Source organism: Dama dama, chromosome 22 (genome assembly GCF_033118175.1).
Source record: "Dama dama isolate Ldn47 chromosome 22, ASM3311817v1, whole genome shotgun sequence".
In the NCBI taxonomy this organism is placed as follows: Eukaryota; Metazoa; Chordata; class Mammalia; order Artiodactyla; family Cervidae; genus Dama; species Dama dama.
The window spans coordinates 42850975-42871351 of NC_083702.1; the positions used below are offsets into that span (position 1 = coordinate 42850975).

Sequence of the window (20377 nt, forward strand, 5' to 3'; positions counted from 1 at the left end):
ACAGACCGGGTGCTGTGGTGGTAGGCGTGCCCTCCACCCGCTCCACGGGCACAGACCACCGTCCCCTCACAGACTGCCACAAGGTAAGTCCTAGGGACCCTGCTCGGGCCCTAGCCTGGCCGAGGCTCTCTGCCTCAGCAAGGAAGGTTTCCTTTTTCCAGGCAGGTTCACGTAGGCGATTATGAAACCAAAGCCAAGAACAACACAGCACAGGCTTTACTCAGAGGTCAAAGAACAGAGAAGAAAGCAAGTTCACAGCTCAACTTCTCGCCCTCTGCAGAGAGGGATTTCATTCTCCAGAGTAAAGAAAAGGAGGAGGAGTGAGGCTAATGCTGGGGAGGCACGTGCATTGGGAAAGGGAGAGGAAGGCCACCTCTTTACCCTGTTTAGGTTCTTCCTCTCTGGTCACAGTCACCGGTAGATGTGTCACTTAATACGATACATCAGTTCAGTTCAGTTCAGTCGCTCAGTTGTGTCTGATTCTTTGTGACCCCATGGACTGCAGCATGCCAGGCCTCCCTGTCCATCACCAACTCCCAGAATTTACTCAAACTCAGGTCCATTGAGTTGGTGATGCCATCCAATCATCTCATCCTCTGTCATTCCCTTCTCCTCCCACCTTCAATCTTTCCCAGCATCAGGGTCTTTTCAAATGTGTCAGTTCTTCACACTAAGTGGCCAGACTATTGGAGTTTCAGCTTCAGCATCAGTCCTTCCAGTGAATGTTCAGGACTGATTTCCTTTAGGATGGACTGGTTGGATTTCCTTGCTGTCCAAGGGACTTTCAAGAGTCTTCTCCAACACCACAGTTCAAAAGCATCAGTTCTTCAGTGCTCAGCTTTCTTTAAAGTCCAACTGTCACATCTGTACATGACATGTAGTTTTTCCAGTAGGAAAAACCATAGCCTTGACTAGACTGGACCTTTGTTGGCAAAGTAATGTTTCTGCTTTTTAATATATGATAGATAATACAGTAAAATCAGCATACAATGAAACTCAGGGTCTGCTGGAGGTCAGAATTGGTTGCCATCTTGGTCCCAGCTGGCTCCATCTGGTTTTCTTTCTTTGTAGCTTCCTTTCTTCTCTCTGGACCCTTTGACTTAAAGACTTCTGTTACTCTTGCTAAAGGAGGCGCTTAGAGGGTTGTGAGCAAGGACACCCCTATTAAAGTGGGTTCACGGGTTTTGACCAAGGGCTGCAGCAGCCCTGACAACACAAGGAGGCTGAGGGCAGACAGTCTTACACCTGCACTGGGCCTGTAGCCAGATGTGGAGGCGGTCAGCACAGAGCGTGATGTCAGGGGAGGTTCTCACCGTGTTTACAGGGAAGATGTGAACGTGGGTCTGTGGCAGTTTCACAATCAACGATTCTCACAAACACACAGGATTGTAAGAGACAGTGCAGGGAAAGCTCTCAGAGAAGCAACTTCCCAAGAAAATACTGAGCACATATTTATTGGTAATTTATCTTATAATCTTTAACTAAGAGCAGTAAAGCAAAACAGAGACCAGGATGCAGGGATTAAGGAGGCTTCCTCCTGGAGGTCCAGAGGTAATCACACGAGAGTCATCAAGAAAGGTGTTTGAAGATAAGGGGGCTTGTTCTGCATGCAGAACAGCATCTAACTAACGCTGACAGGTCAGCCAGAACATCTAACTTAAGGGTAGGGGAGAGAGATCAGGAAGAGGAAATGAGTAAGATTAAATTCCTGGAGACATTTCTGGGAAAACAGTAAAACATGGTTCCCACATGTGTCCAGACAGACTGCCTGCAGACCCTGCTACAGAATCCCTGACTTTTCCTGCGGATACTGGGTGGGGGAGGAGGGATTCAGGCAGGAAGGCAGACATCCAGAGCTCTGGATGCTCATATGGGGAGACAGGGGCTCAGTCTGCAAAACCCCAGAACCACTCCCAGATCAGCTCCAGAGCCGCTCCTGGAGTAGCAAGGAGAAGCGGGTCTCCCACCTACTAGACGTGGAAGAAGAGATGGAGTCTGTGTGGCCACCTCACCTAATGGGAGGGAGGCTTTGGATCAGGGCAGGAGCTTCCCACCAGCTGCATGAGCTTCCTGGGGCAGATGCTCCGAACAACAGAAGCCTGTCCTCTCAGTCTCAGACACCAGACATCTGAGATCAAAGTGTCTCAGTGCAGTTCCCTCTCCAGAGGCTCCAGCGGAGAATCCTTCCTGCCTCTTCCAGCTTCCAGGCATCCCTGGGCTCATGGGGCCCTCCCTCCCATCTTCGCCTTCACCTGGTGTCTCCTCTGTGTCTCTGTCTTGGGGAGGGAAGGAGCCTTGCTTTCATGGTCCTGCCTCAGTGGACCTGGGGATGGTGGTGGAGTTTGGAGTGCAGCAGCCCAGGATCTGTTCTGACAGATGCTCTCTTTCTGTGGACAAGTCTCCCCCAACTTCTCTATCCTCCCTAGAGACTCAGGAGCCCACAGCATGGCGACCTCCAGCACCAGGACCCACCCTAGGGAATTTCTCAGAAGCAGGGACCAGGCCTGGGGGCTGTGGGGAGGAGGGAGCTGGTCTCTTTGTGATGCACCAAGGGGGCTAGGATGCCTCATACCCAGGAGTGCCTAGGACTCAGCTAACTACCACCTGGGATCTCCTGCCCCTCCCTGGTAGAGGGCCCCACAACGCACCCCCCATCTGCTTCTGACCCCAGCTACAGAGTCAGGGACCCAGAGACCCCCTCCTTGGCTTCTTTTTACGTGGAGGCTCCCAGAAGTTCCTGAAGTGGTTATACTCAAGGTGAGTTATGGTGAAGGATGAAGATTAAACTCAGCAAGGACAGAGATGAGCACGGTCTCTGTAGTTGTGTATCGTGGGCTCTGGAACGCGGGCTTCTCTAATTGTGGCACACAGGATTAGTTGCCCCAAGGCATGTGGGATCCTAGTTCCCCAACCAAGGCGGGAAACCTCATCCCCGGCCTTGGAAGTCAGATTCTTAACCACTGGGCTACCAGGAAAGTCCCTAAACTGTCATTTAAAAAATTTCTTTCTGTTCAGCTTGAATGACTCCCACTATGGTCTTCCAGTTCACCGTCCATTCTGCTGTGTCAATCTAATCCACTACTGTTTTCTTTGAGTGCATTAGTGATTTCCTTCTTCAGCTCCACTGGCTTCTTCTTAACATCGTCTCTGTTAAACTTCTCTGTTCACCCAGGCTTCTCCAAAGATCACTGAGCATTTTTATGATCAGGACTTTGAGATCCACTGGGTAGACTGTCATCTCCACTTCACTTAGTTCTTATCTCGTTCCACTGTTTGGAAGACATTCCTTTGCTGCCTCATCTTGCCTAAATCTCTGTGCTTATTTGTATGTTATGTAGGTTGCTCATGCTTCCCTGTTATGGAGAGGTGGCCTCATACAGGAGACACACTCTATGGGGCCCAACAGCACACTCCCATCTGGTCACCAGTAATGGAGCTGTATGGTCTATGGGAACTCTATGTGGGCAGACTATTGTGGGCACCCCAGTAGGCAGGACTTGGCCTTGGCCTGGGTAGCTGACTGGGGATTGAACCCATGCCCTTTACCCTGTGGAGTTCCAACCACTGGATCACCAGGGAATTCCTTAAAGTACTACTTTAAAACAAGGGGGCAAAGATATTGGGTGTACGCACTGAAGAAATCTGGGGTGGCAGACAGCAGGGGTACATGGGGGTGAAATAACCACAGACCTCAAACCCTCAAAACAAGACCACAGCAAAGTTCACACAAGGTCAGGCATTGGGCATCTCTGTGAACCTTGATTTTTGGACAAACGGATATATGGATGGATAAGGGAGCACTTTGGAGAAGAAACAAAATAGCGTAGAAATCAGCTGCTTCCAGAAACTCAAGTCAATTGATTCCTTTCTCTTCTCCTTCAATCCAGGATGTTAAAAATGATCTATTAGTACCCTTCCTCTTTAACTTGGAGTCTACATGTAACTTCTCCCTTCAGTCTCTTTGATCCATAATTTCACCCCTCAGTACCTACAGAAATATTTACTCATGTACAAAAACACATCTAAAGGTACTCAGAATAGTGAAAAAATGGAAATGCCCTAAATATTTACCAATATGGGAATGGAAAAAATATAGTATATTTACGGAGTAAATGTAACAATTCAAAAGAATGTTATCCATCTACATACAGACTTGGAAACTTTCCTAAGACACTATTATGAGAAAAAACAATGAGCAGAATAATTTGTCCAGTAGAATTCATGATGTAAAAATTATTCATATCTGTGAATATGCATGCCAATGCTTAGAATGAGGCCTAAAGGAATCAATACATTTTACTACTCTGAATAGGGTCCCCCTAAAATTCCTATCCACCTGGAACATCAGAATGATGAAATTAGCCAAGTGAAGGCGAGGTCATGCTACACTGGGATGGCCCCTAACCCATGGCTGGTGTCCTCAACTAACACATGTAGGGAAGACAGTGAGTGAAGATGGAGGTGGAGGCCAGAGGGACTCAGGTCCACACAGGGGATGAAAGTGGGGCTGGCCTGACCAGGCTCCAGGAGAAAGGCCAGGGCAGACTTTCCTTCACAGCCTCCTGGAGAAACCAGCCCTGTGACACCCTGATTTCAAACTCCAGCCTCCATATTGCGAAAAAAAAAAAAACACAGCTTCTGTGGCTTTCAGCCAAGAGCTTTATGATCGTCTGTGACGGTAGAGGTAGGAATATACACACACCTGTTTAGCGACAGTTAGCACTAAGGAAGAGGATCTGTCCATGACTACATTGTTTGGCTAATATACGGTGAGAATTTACTCTCGTGTGGCTAAATTCTTGCCAATAAAAAGAATAAATCACCCTCATTTCATGTTGGAGGTTTTGGCTTTGCCACTCACAAACTATGAAATCTTGAACAAGTCGTTAAACACGTGAATGACCGAGTCACTTCATCTGTAGGTGGGGGGTGTCCACACACTTCTTCCCAGGCTGGTGCAGAGTTTCCCTGGGTACCCCACGATTCACGTTCTTCCTCTGACATGGCTCCAGGGACTGGCACGCCTGTCCACACATGCTGCCATCCTGTCTCTAACCCATGTCACCAGCAAATCCATTTTACTGAAACACCACTAATTGTTCCTTTCCTTTTTGAACACTTTCCAAAAGAAAAAAAAAAAATCCTTATTACTTATTAAGCTAGACCCAAACTTCTGAGCGTGGATCAAGATCAACAGGCTGAGCCCCCAACTCCCTTCCATCCAAGTGTGTGGAGGGTCTTTGAACTCTGAGCCACGCCACTGGGTCTGCTTCTCCCTGTAAACTGACTGTCCTCACTCTCAGCCCCCTTCCAAGCCTTCAGGCTTCTCCTGTGGGCACAGAGCAGAAGAATTTTCATTTATTTCCCTTCAAATTCCTGTAGCATAAACCCCCAGTATTGTATGTATTTTAATCAACCTTCATTAAATTAAAAAGTTCTTTTTGAGAGAAAGAATTGTATTCATTATTGTGTTTGGCATACCATTTCACAGAATAGGTGATCAACACATAGTTATCAAATAAATGAATAACAATCACAAAGCACTTGAGTTTCATGTAATTGATATGCATTTTAAAATTTCTTTTTTTAATTTTTGGCTGTGCCGGGTCTTTGTTGCTGCGAGAGCTTTTTTCTTGTTGTGGCAAGCAGGGGTTATTATCTAGTTGTGGTGCACAGGCTTCTCATTGCAGTGGCTTCTCTTGTTTCGGAGCACAGGCTCTAAAGCATGTGAGCTCTGTCCTTGTGGCTCCTGGGCTCTAGAACATAGGATCAGTAGTCGTGGTGCACAGGCTTAGCTGCTCCACGGCATGTGGGATCTTCCCAGATCAAGGATCAAACCCATGTCTCCTGCATTGGCAGGTGGATTCTTTACCACTGAGCCACTAGAGAAGCCCTAAAAGTTTTTAAAATTATAAACAGAAATGATATACAGTCAGTACCTACCAGTACAGTCACATTAGCAGTAGAATATTGAAATAATTCCTGACCACAGCCCTTTGTTACCCAACTGCCTCCTGCTACGAGCACTGGCCTGGTCTCTCTTCCCCTGGGAGCACCCGGACCTTGCAGCTCCCAGCTAAAGGATCACCGCCTTGTGCAGCAGAAGCAATCCAGACCTGACCCAGCCATGAGTCCACCAGTGGCACCCGTTCTGACCGATCCAGACCTGCGTAGTGTCACTGCTAAATATTCTAATAATCACCACTGACTATAAATAAAATGTAAACAGTTTGAAAATGGTGCCTCTCCTCACTGCAGAATCTCTTACAAGAGTCTGCAGAGACAGGAACAGAAGAGGAAGATGATACTCTGTAGGTCTCTGAAGGTTTAAGGAACATCCATTAGGACTCAGTCTTCATGTAAAACAGGAGATAGGCAGTCTCCCCCCTAGAAAGAAAAAAAGTGCAAGGGCATCACTGAGACAAAACAGTCACAGTTCATTACCACATTATTACTTCATGATAGAACACCCGTCAGAAAACTTCCCGGGTTACTGGATCAGCTCTTCATCTATCTATCAGCTCAAAGCGGACAAAACTGGGGACCCAGGTAAATAACTACTGTTAAGCTATTAGCTAACATCTCAAGCAGGGGTTGACAAACTATGAGCCCATGAACTTAAGTAAATGTAACAGGAACAAAGCCACATATGCTCACTCACGTACCACCGGTGGCTGCTTTTGCATTGCAGAAGCAGAGCCGAGGAGCCGAGACACAGACTGTGTATCCCAGAAACTGAAACATTCGCTCGGGCCTTTGACAGAAAAAATCTGCCAAACCCTGATCTAAATAACAGGGGACCACTGACAACCAAAAGGTGATAAAGTGTGTATCTAAGAGTGTATCTAAGGGAGATGCTTAGAAGAAAAGGAGAAGAGGAAAAGTAGCAGGTTGGGGGTGGGCAGGATTTCAAGAAAAATTTCACCCAATTTATCAGTTTCCAAGTGAAGACCTACTCGTGTGGCTGGGGCCACATCCCACACCACACTTAGTGTGCAACGTCACCTCTAACCCAGAAGCTCTGCAGAAAAAACCTGCAAAGTCTCTGCTTTATCTCTGCCCAGCATTTTCCTCTCCAGCCTCCCCTCTGTGTAGTTACTGATTTTCGACAATATATTTACTGCTATTGACTAAAGTCAAGCCTCCGTACCAGACAACAGAGGAGGACAAGAGTGATCCTTGCCTCCGAAGAGTTCATGGTTAACGTGAAAGAATGTTATGTAGGTGTTATGTTATGTAGGTGAACGGTGACCGAGCAGTGTGGTCCTGGCTGTGAAGAGGTGAGCACATGACGGAAAGCATCTGAGGGGCTCCTGCAAACCTGCCTGGATGGTGCCGGGAAGGCATTACCGGGCAGGTGGGCATGAGCAGAAGCATGGAAGCATGAAGGGGGTTTGCCCCAGGGCCAAACTAGGGGAAGGGACAGCACGTGCAAAGCCAGGGATGGTGTGACGTTTGGGAGCCTCAGACACTTGAGCACTGCTGGGTCTAAACTGCAAGAGGACATCCCTGGCAGTGCAGTGGTTAAGCCTCCACCTGCCAGTGCCGCAGACACGGGTTCCATCTCTGGTCTGGGAAGGTTCCACGTGCCATGGGGCAGCTAAGCCTGGGCACTACAACTGCTGAGCCCGCAAGCTCTGGAGCCTGTCCTCTGCAACGAAGGAAGCCACCACAGTGAGGAGCTTGCACATCTGCAACAAAGAGTAGCCCCCACCCGCCACAACTAGAGAAAGCGACGAAGACACAGCACTGCCAAAAATGTTTTTAACTAATTCAAAAATACATAGGTAATGTCCAACCTTTACCTATGAAAAAAATTTTAAAAATAAACTAGGAGAGGAGCAGTGCAGTGGATGGGGCTGAAAAGATGAGGCTGAGCATATTCTCTGGGCGTGGCAGCCCTTTCCTACAGCAAGAGATGCCCTGCGTGATCTCATGGGACCCACCACCCAGCCCTCCTCACCAGCGGTAGCTGCGATTCCCATAGGTACACTGGACGTCTTCCCAGGACACCTGCAGGACAGAGACAAACCAGATTAAGTGGCCAGAGAGTGATGATGCTGCCAGCTGCCCTCCCTCCCCCAGACAGACCAGTCTGACTACTCCCAGGCTCGATCACCCAGTGATAGGCACTCGGCACACCGAGTCCCTCAAGTGCATTGTCTACACTTGGTTATGCTGGGCCCAGACTTTGTAACTCTTTCTAGAGCTTCCTACCTTCATAGGCTAGCCCAGAGCACAAGGTTTCAGGGCCCTGAGCCAAGAATTCCAGAAACCGGGACGCTAAGCTCAGCAGACTGTAGCAGAACTGTAAGCCAGATGGGGCTCCATGCAGAAAAGGGCTTCAAACTTCACAAAGGCCCCCCAACACACAGAGAAAACAGGACCCCAGTGTGTCTGGGTCTCAATGGCCTTCCAGTCCTGGCTCAGAACCCATTAGAGATGGAGAACCCAGGGCAAGGGGCAGTTTGGGAGGACGTTTCTCACCCAACAAACATTGGAATCGTTGAAGCAGAACCATTCTCCATCTGCAGAACTCCGGATGTAGGCACAGTAGTGACCGTAGTCAGCATTCCCCACGTGGGCAATCACAGCAAAGAGCTCATAGTACCCTCCACACTGAAGGACACAAGGATAAAGGGACCCCCATGACGCCTCCTCTTCCGGCCCTCTGCTTCTCAGAGCCTCTCTGCCAGGCACTGGTGCGCCCAGGGCCCCAGAAGACCATCTCTGACCACAGATGCTCATACCTACTTACAGCACAGCTGTGAAGCGAGGTTTTTCACACCAGGCTTACAGATAAATCTGGGAACCAGTCTCTGCCCCCAAAACAAGAAGGAATGAGCAGTGGAGGAAAGCTCCCCAGAGGCAATGTGCTTAAACTGACCCTGAAGGATCTGTGGAGGCCCGGCAGCACACCCCGGGGGATGGTGGAGGGGGATGGGGTTGAGGGATGGGGCAGAGGTGCAGGGAACCAATCAGGTTCCCTTGAGGCCAAGTCAGGAGTCAAAACATCCCAGCAGTGGTGGCCTTGGAAGGCTCTGCGCAGGAGAGCAGCATCATCAGATTTGTGTTTGAGAACACCAGAGTGAAGGGATGTGAAAATGGCCTGAGACTCCAAGTGAGGCAGAGTCACAGCTGAGAGAGGAAGAAATGGTGAGAGACTGACAGCCTGCAAGAAGCGCCAGGAATTGACAACAAGCATTATTAACATGATAATTACTAGCTAACTTTCAGCATTTGGCTAAGTCTTCACATACATTACTTGTTTTTTTTTCCCAAAAGTGAACTAATATTGTATTTTTCCATGATTTAAATATAATATTTCCTGGGAGCTGAGCTGGTAAAGAATCCACCTGCAATGCAGGAGACCCCGGTTCCTGGGTCAGGAAGATTTCCTGGAAAAGGGAACAGCTACCCACTCCAGTATTCTTGCCGGGGTCACAGAGTCAGACAAGACTGAGTGACTTTCACTTTCAGATACAATATTCTTCTTACATATTACATCATAAAGCGCCCTCAAAGAAAAAAATTACTTTGCATTGTGAATTAAATATTTCTTATTCCTCCTGACCAATTAAAGAGTCATATCCAGATGCTGAGTCTATCATTTTTTTCTTTAGAAACCTAAGGTTCATATGCTGTAAGAAAAATAATGAGCATAAATATATAATTTATGCACTATAATATTAATAGCATATTTGAATTGTTACATGATAGGTGATAGACAAATGTATATATAATATAAAATTTAAAAAGTGAATATTTCCATTAGCAACACACTCAAATATTTTATGACATACTTGCTCAAGTGAACTACGTCAAAATAAGCTTAAACGTTATTATTCTGGTTCTTTGTTCAGTTCAGTCGCTCAGTCGTGTCCGACTCTTTGTGACCCCATGAATCACAGCACTCCAGGCCTCCCTGTCCACCACCAACTCCCAGAGTTTACTCAAACTCAAGTTCATCGAGTCGGTGATGCCATCCAGCCATCCATCTAATCCTCTGTCATCCCCTTCTCCTCCTGCCCCCAATCCCTCCCAGCATCAGGGTCTTTTCCAATGAGTCAACTCTTTGCATGAGGTGGCCAAAGTATTGGAGTTTCAGTTTCAGCATCAGTCCTTCCAATGAACACCCAGGACTGATCTCCTTTAGGATGCACTGGCTGGATCTCCTGGTAGATTTGTATTATTTATTGCTGCGCTAAAAGTTACAGCTTTTTATGATTTTACAGTGCCTTTAGCAGTCTCTTGATGACAATTTTATTAACTACAGACATATTTACACACCTACGCTGTATACAAAAAATATGCCTAAATATGTCTAGCCACTGAGAGAAAATTGTCTTCACATCTTTCATGAGAAGTGTAAGAATTAGAAGCAGGAAATACTTTGCAGTTCACTTAATAATACATCTTCAGGGATTTCCCTGGTGGCACAGTGGATAAGAATCCACCTGTCGATGCAAGGGACACAGGTTTGATCCCTGGTCTGGGATTCCACATGCTGCAGACCTAAGCCCACGAGCCACAACTACTGAGCCCGGGTCTGTAACTACTGAAGCCCACGCACCTTGAGCCTGTGCTCCACAACCAGAGAAGCCACCCCAATGAGAAGCCCACGCACCACAATAAAGAGTAGCCCCTGATCTCTACAACTAGAGAAAGCCAGTACAAAGCAACAAAGACCCAATACAGTCAAAATAGATAAAATTTTTAAAGAAGATGCTATGGGGACTTCCCTGGAGGTCCACTGTTAAAAATAATAATACATCTTCAGAACAAGACATTCAAGGCTCATAAGACAATATGGTATATCTTCATCTAACATGATGCATTCTGAAATGGATTTTGATGACAGCTAATGACTAAATAGGATTCTATGTTTAGAGATAAATGTGATTCATATGCACTATTTCATTTAATATCCACAGCAAACCTGTACACGGGGTGTCGGCATCAATCCCATTTTGTAGACATGGAATCTGAGCTCAGGGGGTAGAGAAACTCACATCAGATTCAGAGCTCATCAAGAGGTGGGACCTCCACCCACGCCTGCCTGGCTCCAAAGCACCAGCTTTTCACTCCAGTACTGAGGAAGTGGGGGACAGATTTGTGCAAAGTCAAGGAAAAACAGTAAGTCACTGTAACTGATGGATACAGTGGGGAGGAGTAAGTAGGGGCACCACAAGGATGAACCCCAGATTCTCGGCTTGGAAATTAGGAAGATGTTAGTGCTATAAAGTTACACATGGAACAGAGGTGTCTGGGGATGAAGACAGCAAGTCTCAGGACTCAGCAGGAGGTGGACACCCTGGTTTGGGGAACAAGAGAGACCTGGGTAGGGGATAGGGACTCGGAAGTCCTCAGTATCTGATGATCGAAATCTTAAGAACTAATGAGAAGACATTTGAACAATGGGAAGAAAAAGGAATGCGATGAAAACTAAATACCAACAAAAATGGGCAGGAAAGGATCCAAAAGCAAAGAAAGAAGCCCCAGGAGAGAGGCCTGGAGGAGACAGATTTGAAGCAGAGCAGAATCAGTAAGAGAGCATCACGGTAAAGGAAAGACCAGCATAGTCACCAGGTTTGGGGTAAGTAACCCTGCTCCCTTTGGTCTCAGAAAGGCTAGATAAGAGACGATTCTCTGTGAAAAGGGAACAGTGGTGAGAGTTTTCATTTTGAGCAAGATCTCCACAAGAGTCAGGAAAATTGTATTTTTCTTCTCAATACAGTCAAATAATGTCCCTTACCTGATATTCTGAAATGGGATTATGAAGAGGACAGGATGAGGGTGGTACAAACTATGAAATGAAAATATCTTCTGCCTATTAATAAACAAGAACTGTCACAGCCATCAGCGATTTCTGGCCTCCAAATGTGAAAGAGGGCTCCCCAAAACTGAGGCCCAGCGGATGCTGCCACCCCCCACAGTGACTGCTGGTGGGGGTAGGGGGAGATGCAAGACGCAAGGTAAACACGGAAACAGGATTGGCTGAGGTGCTCAGGTAGCTGAGGTACACATGAAAGGAGTGAATTCAAGCCCAGAGGCTTGCATCTTCCCATACAAAGAATGCTAAACTCCTTAACTTAATACCTGATCTTTGATGTTCAGACTGCCTGCTCCCTCCATTGCAAACTTGTATATAGCCTGACTCCCTGGTGGTTCAGATGGTAAAGCATCTACCTGCAATGCAGGAGGCCTGGGTTCGATCCCTGGGTCACGAAGATCCCCTGGAGAAGGAAATGGCAACCCACTCCAGTACTCTTGCCTGGAAAATTCCAGGGTTGGAGGAGCCTGGTAAGCTACAGTCCATGGGGTTGCAAAGAGTTGGACACAACTGAGCAACTTGACTGGTTCACTGCCCTCCTGTCTCCTTGGAGCAGTTTTCTCAGAGCTACTGAGGTACTGTCTCTGGGACTCCGAGTCCTAAACATTCCCACCAAATAAAACAAATCTCTACTTTCAGGTTGTGACTATATTTTTTAGTCAACAAAACAAAGCTTAGTCCCTAAAAGGGAGGGCTCAAATCATTTTCTGTTCTTGTGTGAGGACATTATGCTGGGTTGTTAACATTACATTGCGGCAAACTCTGGATCAAACTATCAGTTTACAGGAAATACAAGGAGAGAGAAATGCGCCAAGCAAGACCACTAGCCAATTCTGGGTGTACACAAGACCCTTCAGATAAATTCATCTCAAGGAAAAGAAAAGGAGGGAGAACAACAAAGAAGCGGAACCTACAGAAGAAAGAAAGGCCAAGGGAGGGAGGGAACAAACTGAAGCAAATCCAAGTGCAGACTTTATGTGGATCTAGATTCAAACACAGCAAACAGCTTACAGGACAGTCAAGGAGATCCACAAACTGACTGGATATTAGAGGATATTACATAATCATGAGATGGAATTGGTCATGTCTGGAAAAACTGTGCTTCTTCTTTAGAGAGACATGTGCTGTGTGCTTAGGCACTCAGTCATGTCCGACTCTTAGAGACCTCATGGACTGTAGCCTGCCAGGCTCCTCTGTCCGTGGGGGTTCTCCAGGCAAGAATACTGGAGTGGGTGGCCATGCCCTCCTCCAGGGGATCTTCCTGACACAGGGATTGAACTCAGGTCTCCACCATTGAAGGTGGACTCTACCGTCTGAGCCACCAAGGAAGCCCTACAGAGACATAACGAAATACTTGCAAATGACATGCACGGCATCTGAGATTTGCTTCAAAATAACCCAGTAGAGGTTTGGAGAAGGAAGAGGATGGGGTGTCAGTAAAGAAAGACTGGTTGTGAGTCTGCACAACTGTTTAGGCTGTTGGTAGATAGGGAGATATTATATAATTCCTCACACGTCTTTTCAAAATAAAAGAATTTTAAGATACTTCATTAGGTAGGCTGTGCAAGTGGAAATAAGGAAACTAGAAGGAAAGAACAGAATGCTATGCCCCAAACAGGGAAGGAAACCCTGTTATAATAGGAGCCACTCAAACACATAGTCAGGCCTCAATTTTCAAAAAAAAAAAAAAACACATAGTTCTAGAACATGGATAGTAAACATCCCAGTGGAACAAAACAGACAGTCCAAAAATGGACCTATGTATATATGGCAATAAATGTAGGATTTTAAACCTATGGAGAAAAGACTTTTATGTCACTTTTCTCAGAATCTCCCGACAACTTACTAGCTCAAGACAACTGGATCCAACTTTACTCTAAATTAATTTGGCCCCAAGTGCTGGCTGCTTTCTTATCCCCTAGGCGAGTGTAATCTGGCGGGAGAAGGAAACGAGGCTGGTGCTGCTCAGCACCCAGGACGCGGGTCACCTGAGGCACATGCTATGTAAAAGGAAGGTTCTGATGTATCGTTCCTTCCATCAGTGCTGCAAGGTAGCTGAGCACAAATCCAGTCATTAGAAATAAAGTCTTCTGAGTCTTAACAGAAATGCAGCTGCCAACACAACATTGGTGGGAATGTGAAGCTAACAGCCCCCAGGCTGCTATTCGAGAAGACTCTAAACTCTTTATTTGAAAGATCAGTGTTTCTTGAATGTGTGAGTGTGTTTCCACGAATCACACTAAGCGTTGGTGAGTGTTCCTCCCTGTGCCTCCCGAGCTCAGGAGAGGATGACGCCCCAAACCCAAAACACATCTCCGGTGTGTGTGACGCTGGGCAGCTCAGGGGAGGGAGACAGACAAAAGACATGAGCTCTGATGAGGCCAGGGTGCGTGTGTGTGTGTGTGTGTGTGTGTGTGTGTGTGTGTAAGGAGCACGAGGGCCCTCACCTGCTCCTCAGCACTGTAGGGCTCTCCCTCCGTCTCAAGGAGCTTGGTTAGATCCAGATTCTGGGGGAAATACAATGAGTGGCAGATTTTTTCTGCCCGCAGGTTTCTGATGGAGAATCGCATGAGGTGGATGGTCAGTGTTTGGGGCAGGTGGGTCAATGTCAAGACCTGGAAAAAACATAGTCACCATGGAGATGAGTCCCAGGCACTTGAAACAGGTCAATTCCAAAAAGCACCAGGGCCAATGGGATGTTCTTCCTCCCCAAAAAGAAGGGAGTGGAACAGCACCCCTCCTCTGAATCTGCTGGGTCTCCCACAGAAGGCTTGAGCAGCCCAGGGCTCCACAGGGGTTTGTAGGGGACTGCGGAGTCTGCTCCCTGAGTCCAGGTGAGGGTGGGCCTGAGTGTGGCTCTTGTGCCCTCCCACCCCCACAGTGATGGGGCCCCAGGAGCATATCCACAGCTCCGAGCATCAGAAGCCCCAGGATCCTGGACCCAGCCTGGCGGATTCCCTCCCTCAGCGTGCCCTCTCCCCAACACCCCGCCCCCCCCTGCCCCACGGTCCAGGGAAACCTCTGATCAGCAGCGAGTACCTGCTTCCAGCGAGTCTTCCTGCCACAGCTCCCACACAAGCACTTGTCCGCGCTGGACAGCTCCTGGGGCTGGAAGAAACAGTGGAGGGCGTCCTCCTGCCCCAGAGAGCAGAGAAAGCCAGGGTTACTCCACCTGGGGTCACCCCTCTCCCCACAGACGAGGGTTCTCCCCAGGTCCCCCTAACATCAGCCCGCATGGTGCACATGCCAGGATCTCAGAGAGAATCTCAGGAAGGACAAGGGGAGTGGGAGGAGAGATTTATTTGTCCTGCAAATCAAAGAACTTAGCCAGACTCACGCTTAGGAAATGGAAATTAGTTTTTAAAAGCCAAGGGTGCATTACAGAAACAAGGGAGAGCCGGCAACATTGGGCTGCAGGGAATAGCAAACTCCCCAGGAGGAACCTCACCAGCGTTTTCAGGGGCTTCGAGTCCATGTCAAAGACAGACAGAGGGAGGGCCAGCATGCTGCTGTTTCTGCCCACCTCCGAGGCACATTCAAGACAGGCCAAGGACTCCTTCATGTGGATGGTGTAGAGGGCTTGCAGCCTCGCGACCTGCAAGGTGGGGCGGTGGAGGGGGTGGGCAGGAGGAAGAGGGGCAAAGAGAGCCCGAGTGAGCGGGTCGGCCACGTCCAGAGCTGGAGCCGCCACACAGCTCTGGAAACAGCGGCTGCCCCCACCCCTGCTCACTAAGGTGCAAAGAAGTCACAGTGGCCACACTGCACAACTGTGGTGAGCATTCTACACGTTTCCTCTTTCAGTCCTTTCTACATGGCATCACCCTTTCTACACAGCACCCTCCCTTTCTGAGCTCTCCATTCTAGGACTTACCAAGTCCACGTCTGTGATCTGGTCCTTGATCAGGTTCCAGACTGTGAGGTAGAGCTGGGCAGCGTCGTGCTGGACAAACACTGACCAAAGAGAAAAGCAACTCCCAGGGTGAGGGCCCAGGACGCTGGTCATGCCCTCCTGCCCCAGCTGCCGGACTAAGAATTCATACTTGCTAACTCAACACCATCTCCTTTGTGATACTTATCATAATTTGTACTCAATATTTGGGGGTTTTATTTTGTTTTGGCCTGTCTCTCCTCTCAGTTGTCAGCTCCATGGAAGCAAAGACTCTGTCAGTCTAATTCCTTACCAACTCAATAACCAGCACATAATCGGTGAGCATCACTAATTAGATCTTCCACCCAGGGATCAAACCCAGGGTCTCCTGTGTTGCAGGCAGATTCTTTACCATCTGAGTCACCCAGAAAGCCCAGTTGAATGGTTAATCAATTCAAATTCCAAGCTGATAATCCAAAAACAGGGATTAACAGGCTAGTTACAGGTTGAGTACATCATGAGAAACACTGGGCTGGAAGAAGCACAAGCTGGAATTAAGATTGCCGGGAGAAATATCAAGAACCTCAGATATGCAGATGACACCACCTTTGTGGCAAAAAGTGAAGAGGAACTAAAAAGCCTCTTGATGAAAGTGAAAGAGGAGAGTGAAAAAGTTGGCTTAAAGCTCAATATTCAGAAAACTAAGATCATGGCATCTGGTCCCATCACCTCATGGGAAATAGATGGGGAGACGGTGGAAACAGTGTCAGACTTTATTTTTTGGGGCTCCAAAATCACTGCAGATGGTGACTGCAGCCATGAAATTAAAAGGTGCTTACTCCTTGGAAGGAAATTTATTACCGACCTAGATAGCATGTTAAAAAGCAGAGACATTACTTTGCCAACAAAGGTCTGTCTGGTCAAGGCTGTGGTTTTCCCAGTGGTCATGTATGGATGTGAGAGTTGGACTGTGAAGAAAGCTGAGTGCCGAAAAATTGATGCTTTTGGACTGTGATGTTGGAGAAGACTCTTGAGAGTCCCTTGGACAGCAAGGAGATCCAACCAATCCATCCTGAAGAAGATAAGTCCTGGGTGTTCACTGGAAGAACTGATGCTGAAGCAGAAACTCCAATACTTTGACCACCTCATGTGAAGAATTGACTCATTGGAAAAGATCCTGATGCTGGGAGGGATTGGGGGCAGGAGGAGAAGGGGCTGACAGAGGATGAGATGGCTGGAAGGCATCACCGACTCGATGGGCGTGAGTTTGATTAAATTTCAGGAGTTTGTGATGGACAGGGAGGCCTGGCACGCTGCGATTCACGGGGTCACAAAGAGTCAGACACGACTGAGCAACTGAACTGAACTGAACTGAACAGGTTGAACTGATGCTGTCTCCAGGGAATTACTTTCAGCAGGCTGCCTGCCCCAGAGCCAACACAGGACATGAAGAGGGTCAAGTCACTTTGCCAGGCAGAGACATCCTGCCTCATCTGCACATTGCAGAATCAGGAGTCCCAATTCAGCTGAGAAACACAGGGGCCCTGCCCAATCTATAATTTCCTTCACTCCTCCTACATACAGGTACTGCACAAGCCAGAGAAAGTTCCTGTCCCCAGGAAACCTACATTCTAGCAGAAGGTGAGTATCCATGCACTCACATCTATGGACTCACAATTTAGAGAAGACTTCCCCAGGTGTACAAACTGTTAGGAAAACTAGAGAAACATGAGCTACACCTGGGGCAGCAGAGAGAGGGTCTCTCTAAACCCACTCCTCCACAAAAGCAACAAAATCAAGAGTTTACAAAAATCTTAGGGATTCAGGAAAAACTGCAGAGCAGGGATTGCGGCTTCCTCAATCTGGCTGGTTCCCACGCCCTCTTCACTGCTCTGCAGAAGCCTTGAAAACCAGAAGCCTTGCAGTTGCCACAAGGCGACAGGCTGGGGCTGGACTGGGCACCTAGGAAAGCCCCGGCCAGGAGCATTCCCAGGATCTGACCTGTTTGCAGTAGCTCCGGGGAAAAGCCCATTTAAAGGAAGTTGCTGTTATTTAACCTGACTCAGAGCTGAAAGCCTGTATTATTCCTAGGGCATCTGTGGAAAATGCTCAGCGACAATAAACAATGCAGTTACCTAAGGCAACTATGCCAGCTGAGGCAAGAAAAGCCTGGCCAGAAACTCAAAGGAAAGATCTTGAAGGGAATAACATGTTCACTGTACGCTTTCAAAGTGAAAGTGAAGTCACTCGGTCGTGTCCGACTCTTTGCGACCCTGTGGACTGTAGCCTACCAGGCTCCTCCGTCCATGGGATTTTCCAGGCAAAAGTACTGGAGTGGACTGCCGTTTCCTTCACCAGGGGATCTTTCCAACCCAGGGATCGAACCCAGGTTTCCTACACTGCAGACAGACGCTTTACCATCTGAGCCACCAGGGAAGCCCTCACACTTTCAAAGGCTCTGACATATTCCTGGTGATCTGGAAAGTCATTTTCATGCCCAGGACCTGAAAGGATCCCAGTCTCTTCCATCTGACCGATTTTAAGGTTCTGTGCAAGCATGAAATGAAGGCTCAAAGCATCATAAACTGCCTGGGCTTTGAAGATGCACCCAGTCAACACACAGGGCCCCTTGGCAAAGACTAGAAGACTTGTTAGTGCAAAGCATTTAAAGAAATTTCTAGTCAATCACTACCTGACACTTAGCTAACCACACAAAAACTCCCATGGCCGCATACTACAGGGAATATAAATGTTAGAGAATTAGTCTTGGAAAGTCACTAAACGAACAGCCACAGTAAAAACAATGGCAAGAACAGACCCCACTGTGGGGGTTTCTGATGTTCAGTGTTGTCACATTATCTAAAATGTCGAGTTTCTAACAAAAAATTACAAGACACACAAGGAAACAGAAAGATGTGGTGCACACACAGGAAAAAAAGCAATCACTAGAAACTCACTGAGACGCCCCAGATGTTATCGTACTAGACAAAGACTTCAGATTAGTTATTACTATATGTTCAAAGAACTAAAGCATCCAAAAACTCCAAATAACTCAAGAATGAAAACAATGTCTCACCAAACAAAAAGTATCAATAGAGAGAAAAAATATGTAAAAGACCAAATTGAAATTCCTAACTGGAAGAGTACAAGGACAGACGTGCTCACCAGAAGTAGTCAAGAGCAGATCTGAGTTGGCAAAGGAATCATCAAACCTGAAAATAGGTCAATTGAGGTTATACAGTCTGAGGAAAGAAAGGAAAAATGAATGAGGAAAAATGAACAGAGCATCCACTAGGTTCACTGATGAATTCAACCAAATTCCTCCCATTTATGGGAGGAATTCTTCCAATCCCCCCAAATCTCCTCATAACATAGAAGCAGAGGGAATACTTCCCAACTCATTCTATGAGATCACCTTCACCCTAATACCAAGCCAGACAAAAACATTCCAATAAAAGAAAAATACAGATCAATAATTCACATGAACACAGATTCAAAATCCATAAGAAAATATTAGCAAATAGAATATCCAAAAAATGTAAAAAGAATTATACATCACAACCAAGACTTATCCCAGGCATGCAAGACTAGTTCAACTGGAAATCAATTAATGAACTTATAACATCAACAGGCTCTAAAGAATATTCACATGAGTACATTAATAGATACAGAAAATCATCTGCCAAAATCCAAAACCCATCCATGATAAAAACTCTCAGCCAACTAAGAACTGACAGAACCTTCCTAAGATTGATAAGGAACATCTTCAAAAAACCTACAGCTAACATCACATTTAATTGTGAGATACTAGCAGTGTTTCTTCCAAGATCAGGAAAATAAACAAGGAAGTTCCCTCTCACCACTCCTTTTCAACGTTGTATTGGAAGCCCTAGCTAATTAGATAAGAAAAGGAAATAAAGGGTATACTGACTGGAAAGGAAGATTTAAGAATGTCCTTCTTTGCAGATGACATGATCGTTCACATAAAAAATGCAAAATAACCAAAAACTCCTGGAATTAATAAGTGATTATGGTTAGACTGAAGGCTACAAGGCAAATAAATATACAGAGTCAATCACTTTCTTATTTATCAGCAATGAACAAGTGAGATTTTAAATTTAAAACACAATATAATTTATATTAGAGCACATGAAATGAAATACTTAGATATAAATCTCACCAAATATGTACAAGATTGATAGGAGAAAAGCTACAAACACTGATGAATAAAATCAAAAGACCTACCCAATGGAGAGATATTCCATGTTCATGGATACAAAGACTAAAAATTATCAACATGCCAGTTCTTTCTCTCGACCTGATCTCTAGACTCAATGCAACTCCCATCAAGATGCCAGAAAGTTATTTCATGAATATTGATAAACTTATTCCAAAGTTTACCTGGAGAGGCAGAAGACTCAGAATAGCCAACACAGTACTGAAGGAAAAAATCAAATAAAATCAGAAGACTAATATCAAACTACAGAGCCTCAGTTATCAAGACAAAGTGGTACTACCAAAGAATAGAAAAATAGATCAATGGGACAGAATAGAGAGCCCAAAAATACATCAAAATAAACAATGTCAAAAGATTGAAAGATCTTGGGAAAGACTGAAGAGAGGAGGAAAAGGGAAGACAGAGGATGAGATGGTTGGATGGCATCACCAACTCATGG

At 46.6% G+C, this 20377-nt stretch overlaps 1 protein-coding gene across 3 annotated transcripts in view; it reads right to left on the reverse strand.

Moving 5' to 3' along the window:
* Positions 1-4076: 4076 nt before the first annotated feature.
* Positions 4077-20377, reverse strand: part of USP18 (ubiquitin specific peptidase 18) — a 32213-nt gene continuing 15912 nt past the window's right edge. For all 3 annotated transcript variants that reach the window (XM_061125275.1, XM_061125277.1, XM_061125276.1), the window contains exons 5-11: positions 15705-15784; positions 15282-15428; positions 14873-14968; positions 14281-14448; positions 8488-8619; positions 7964-8013; positions 4077-6387 (exon numbers count right to left, since the gene is read on the reverse strand). In XM_061125275.1, the coding sequence (XP_060981258.1) occupies positions 6342-6387; positions 7964-8013; positions 8488-8619; positions 14281-14448; positions 14873-14968; positions 15282-15428; positions 15705-15784 (719 nt within the window). In that variant the 3' untranslated portion in view covers positions 4077-6341. The remainder of the gene's footprint in view (positions 6388-7963; positions 8014-8487; positions 8620-14280; positions 14449-14872; positions 14969-15281; positions 15429-15704; positions 15785-20377) is intronic.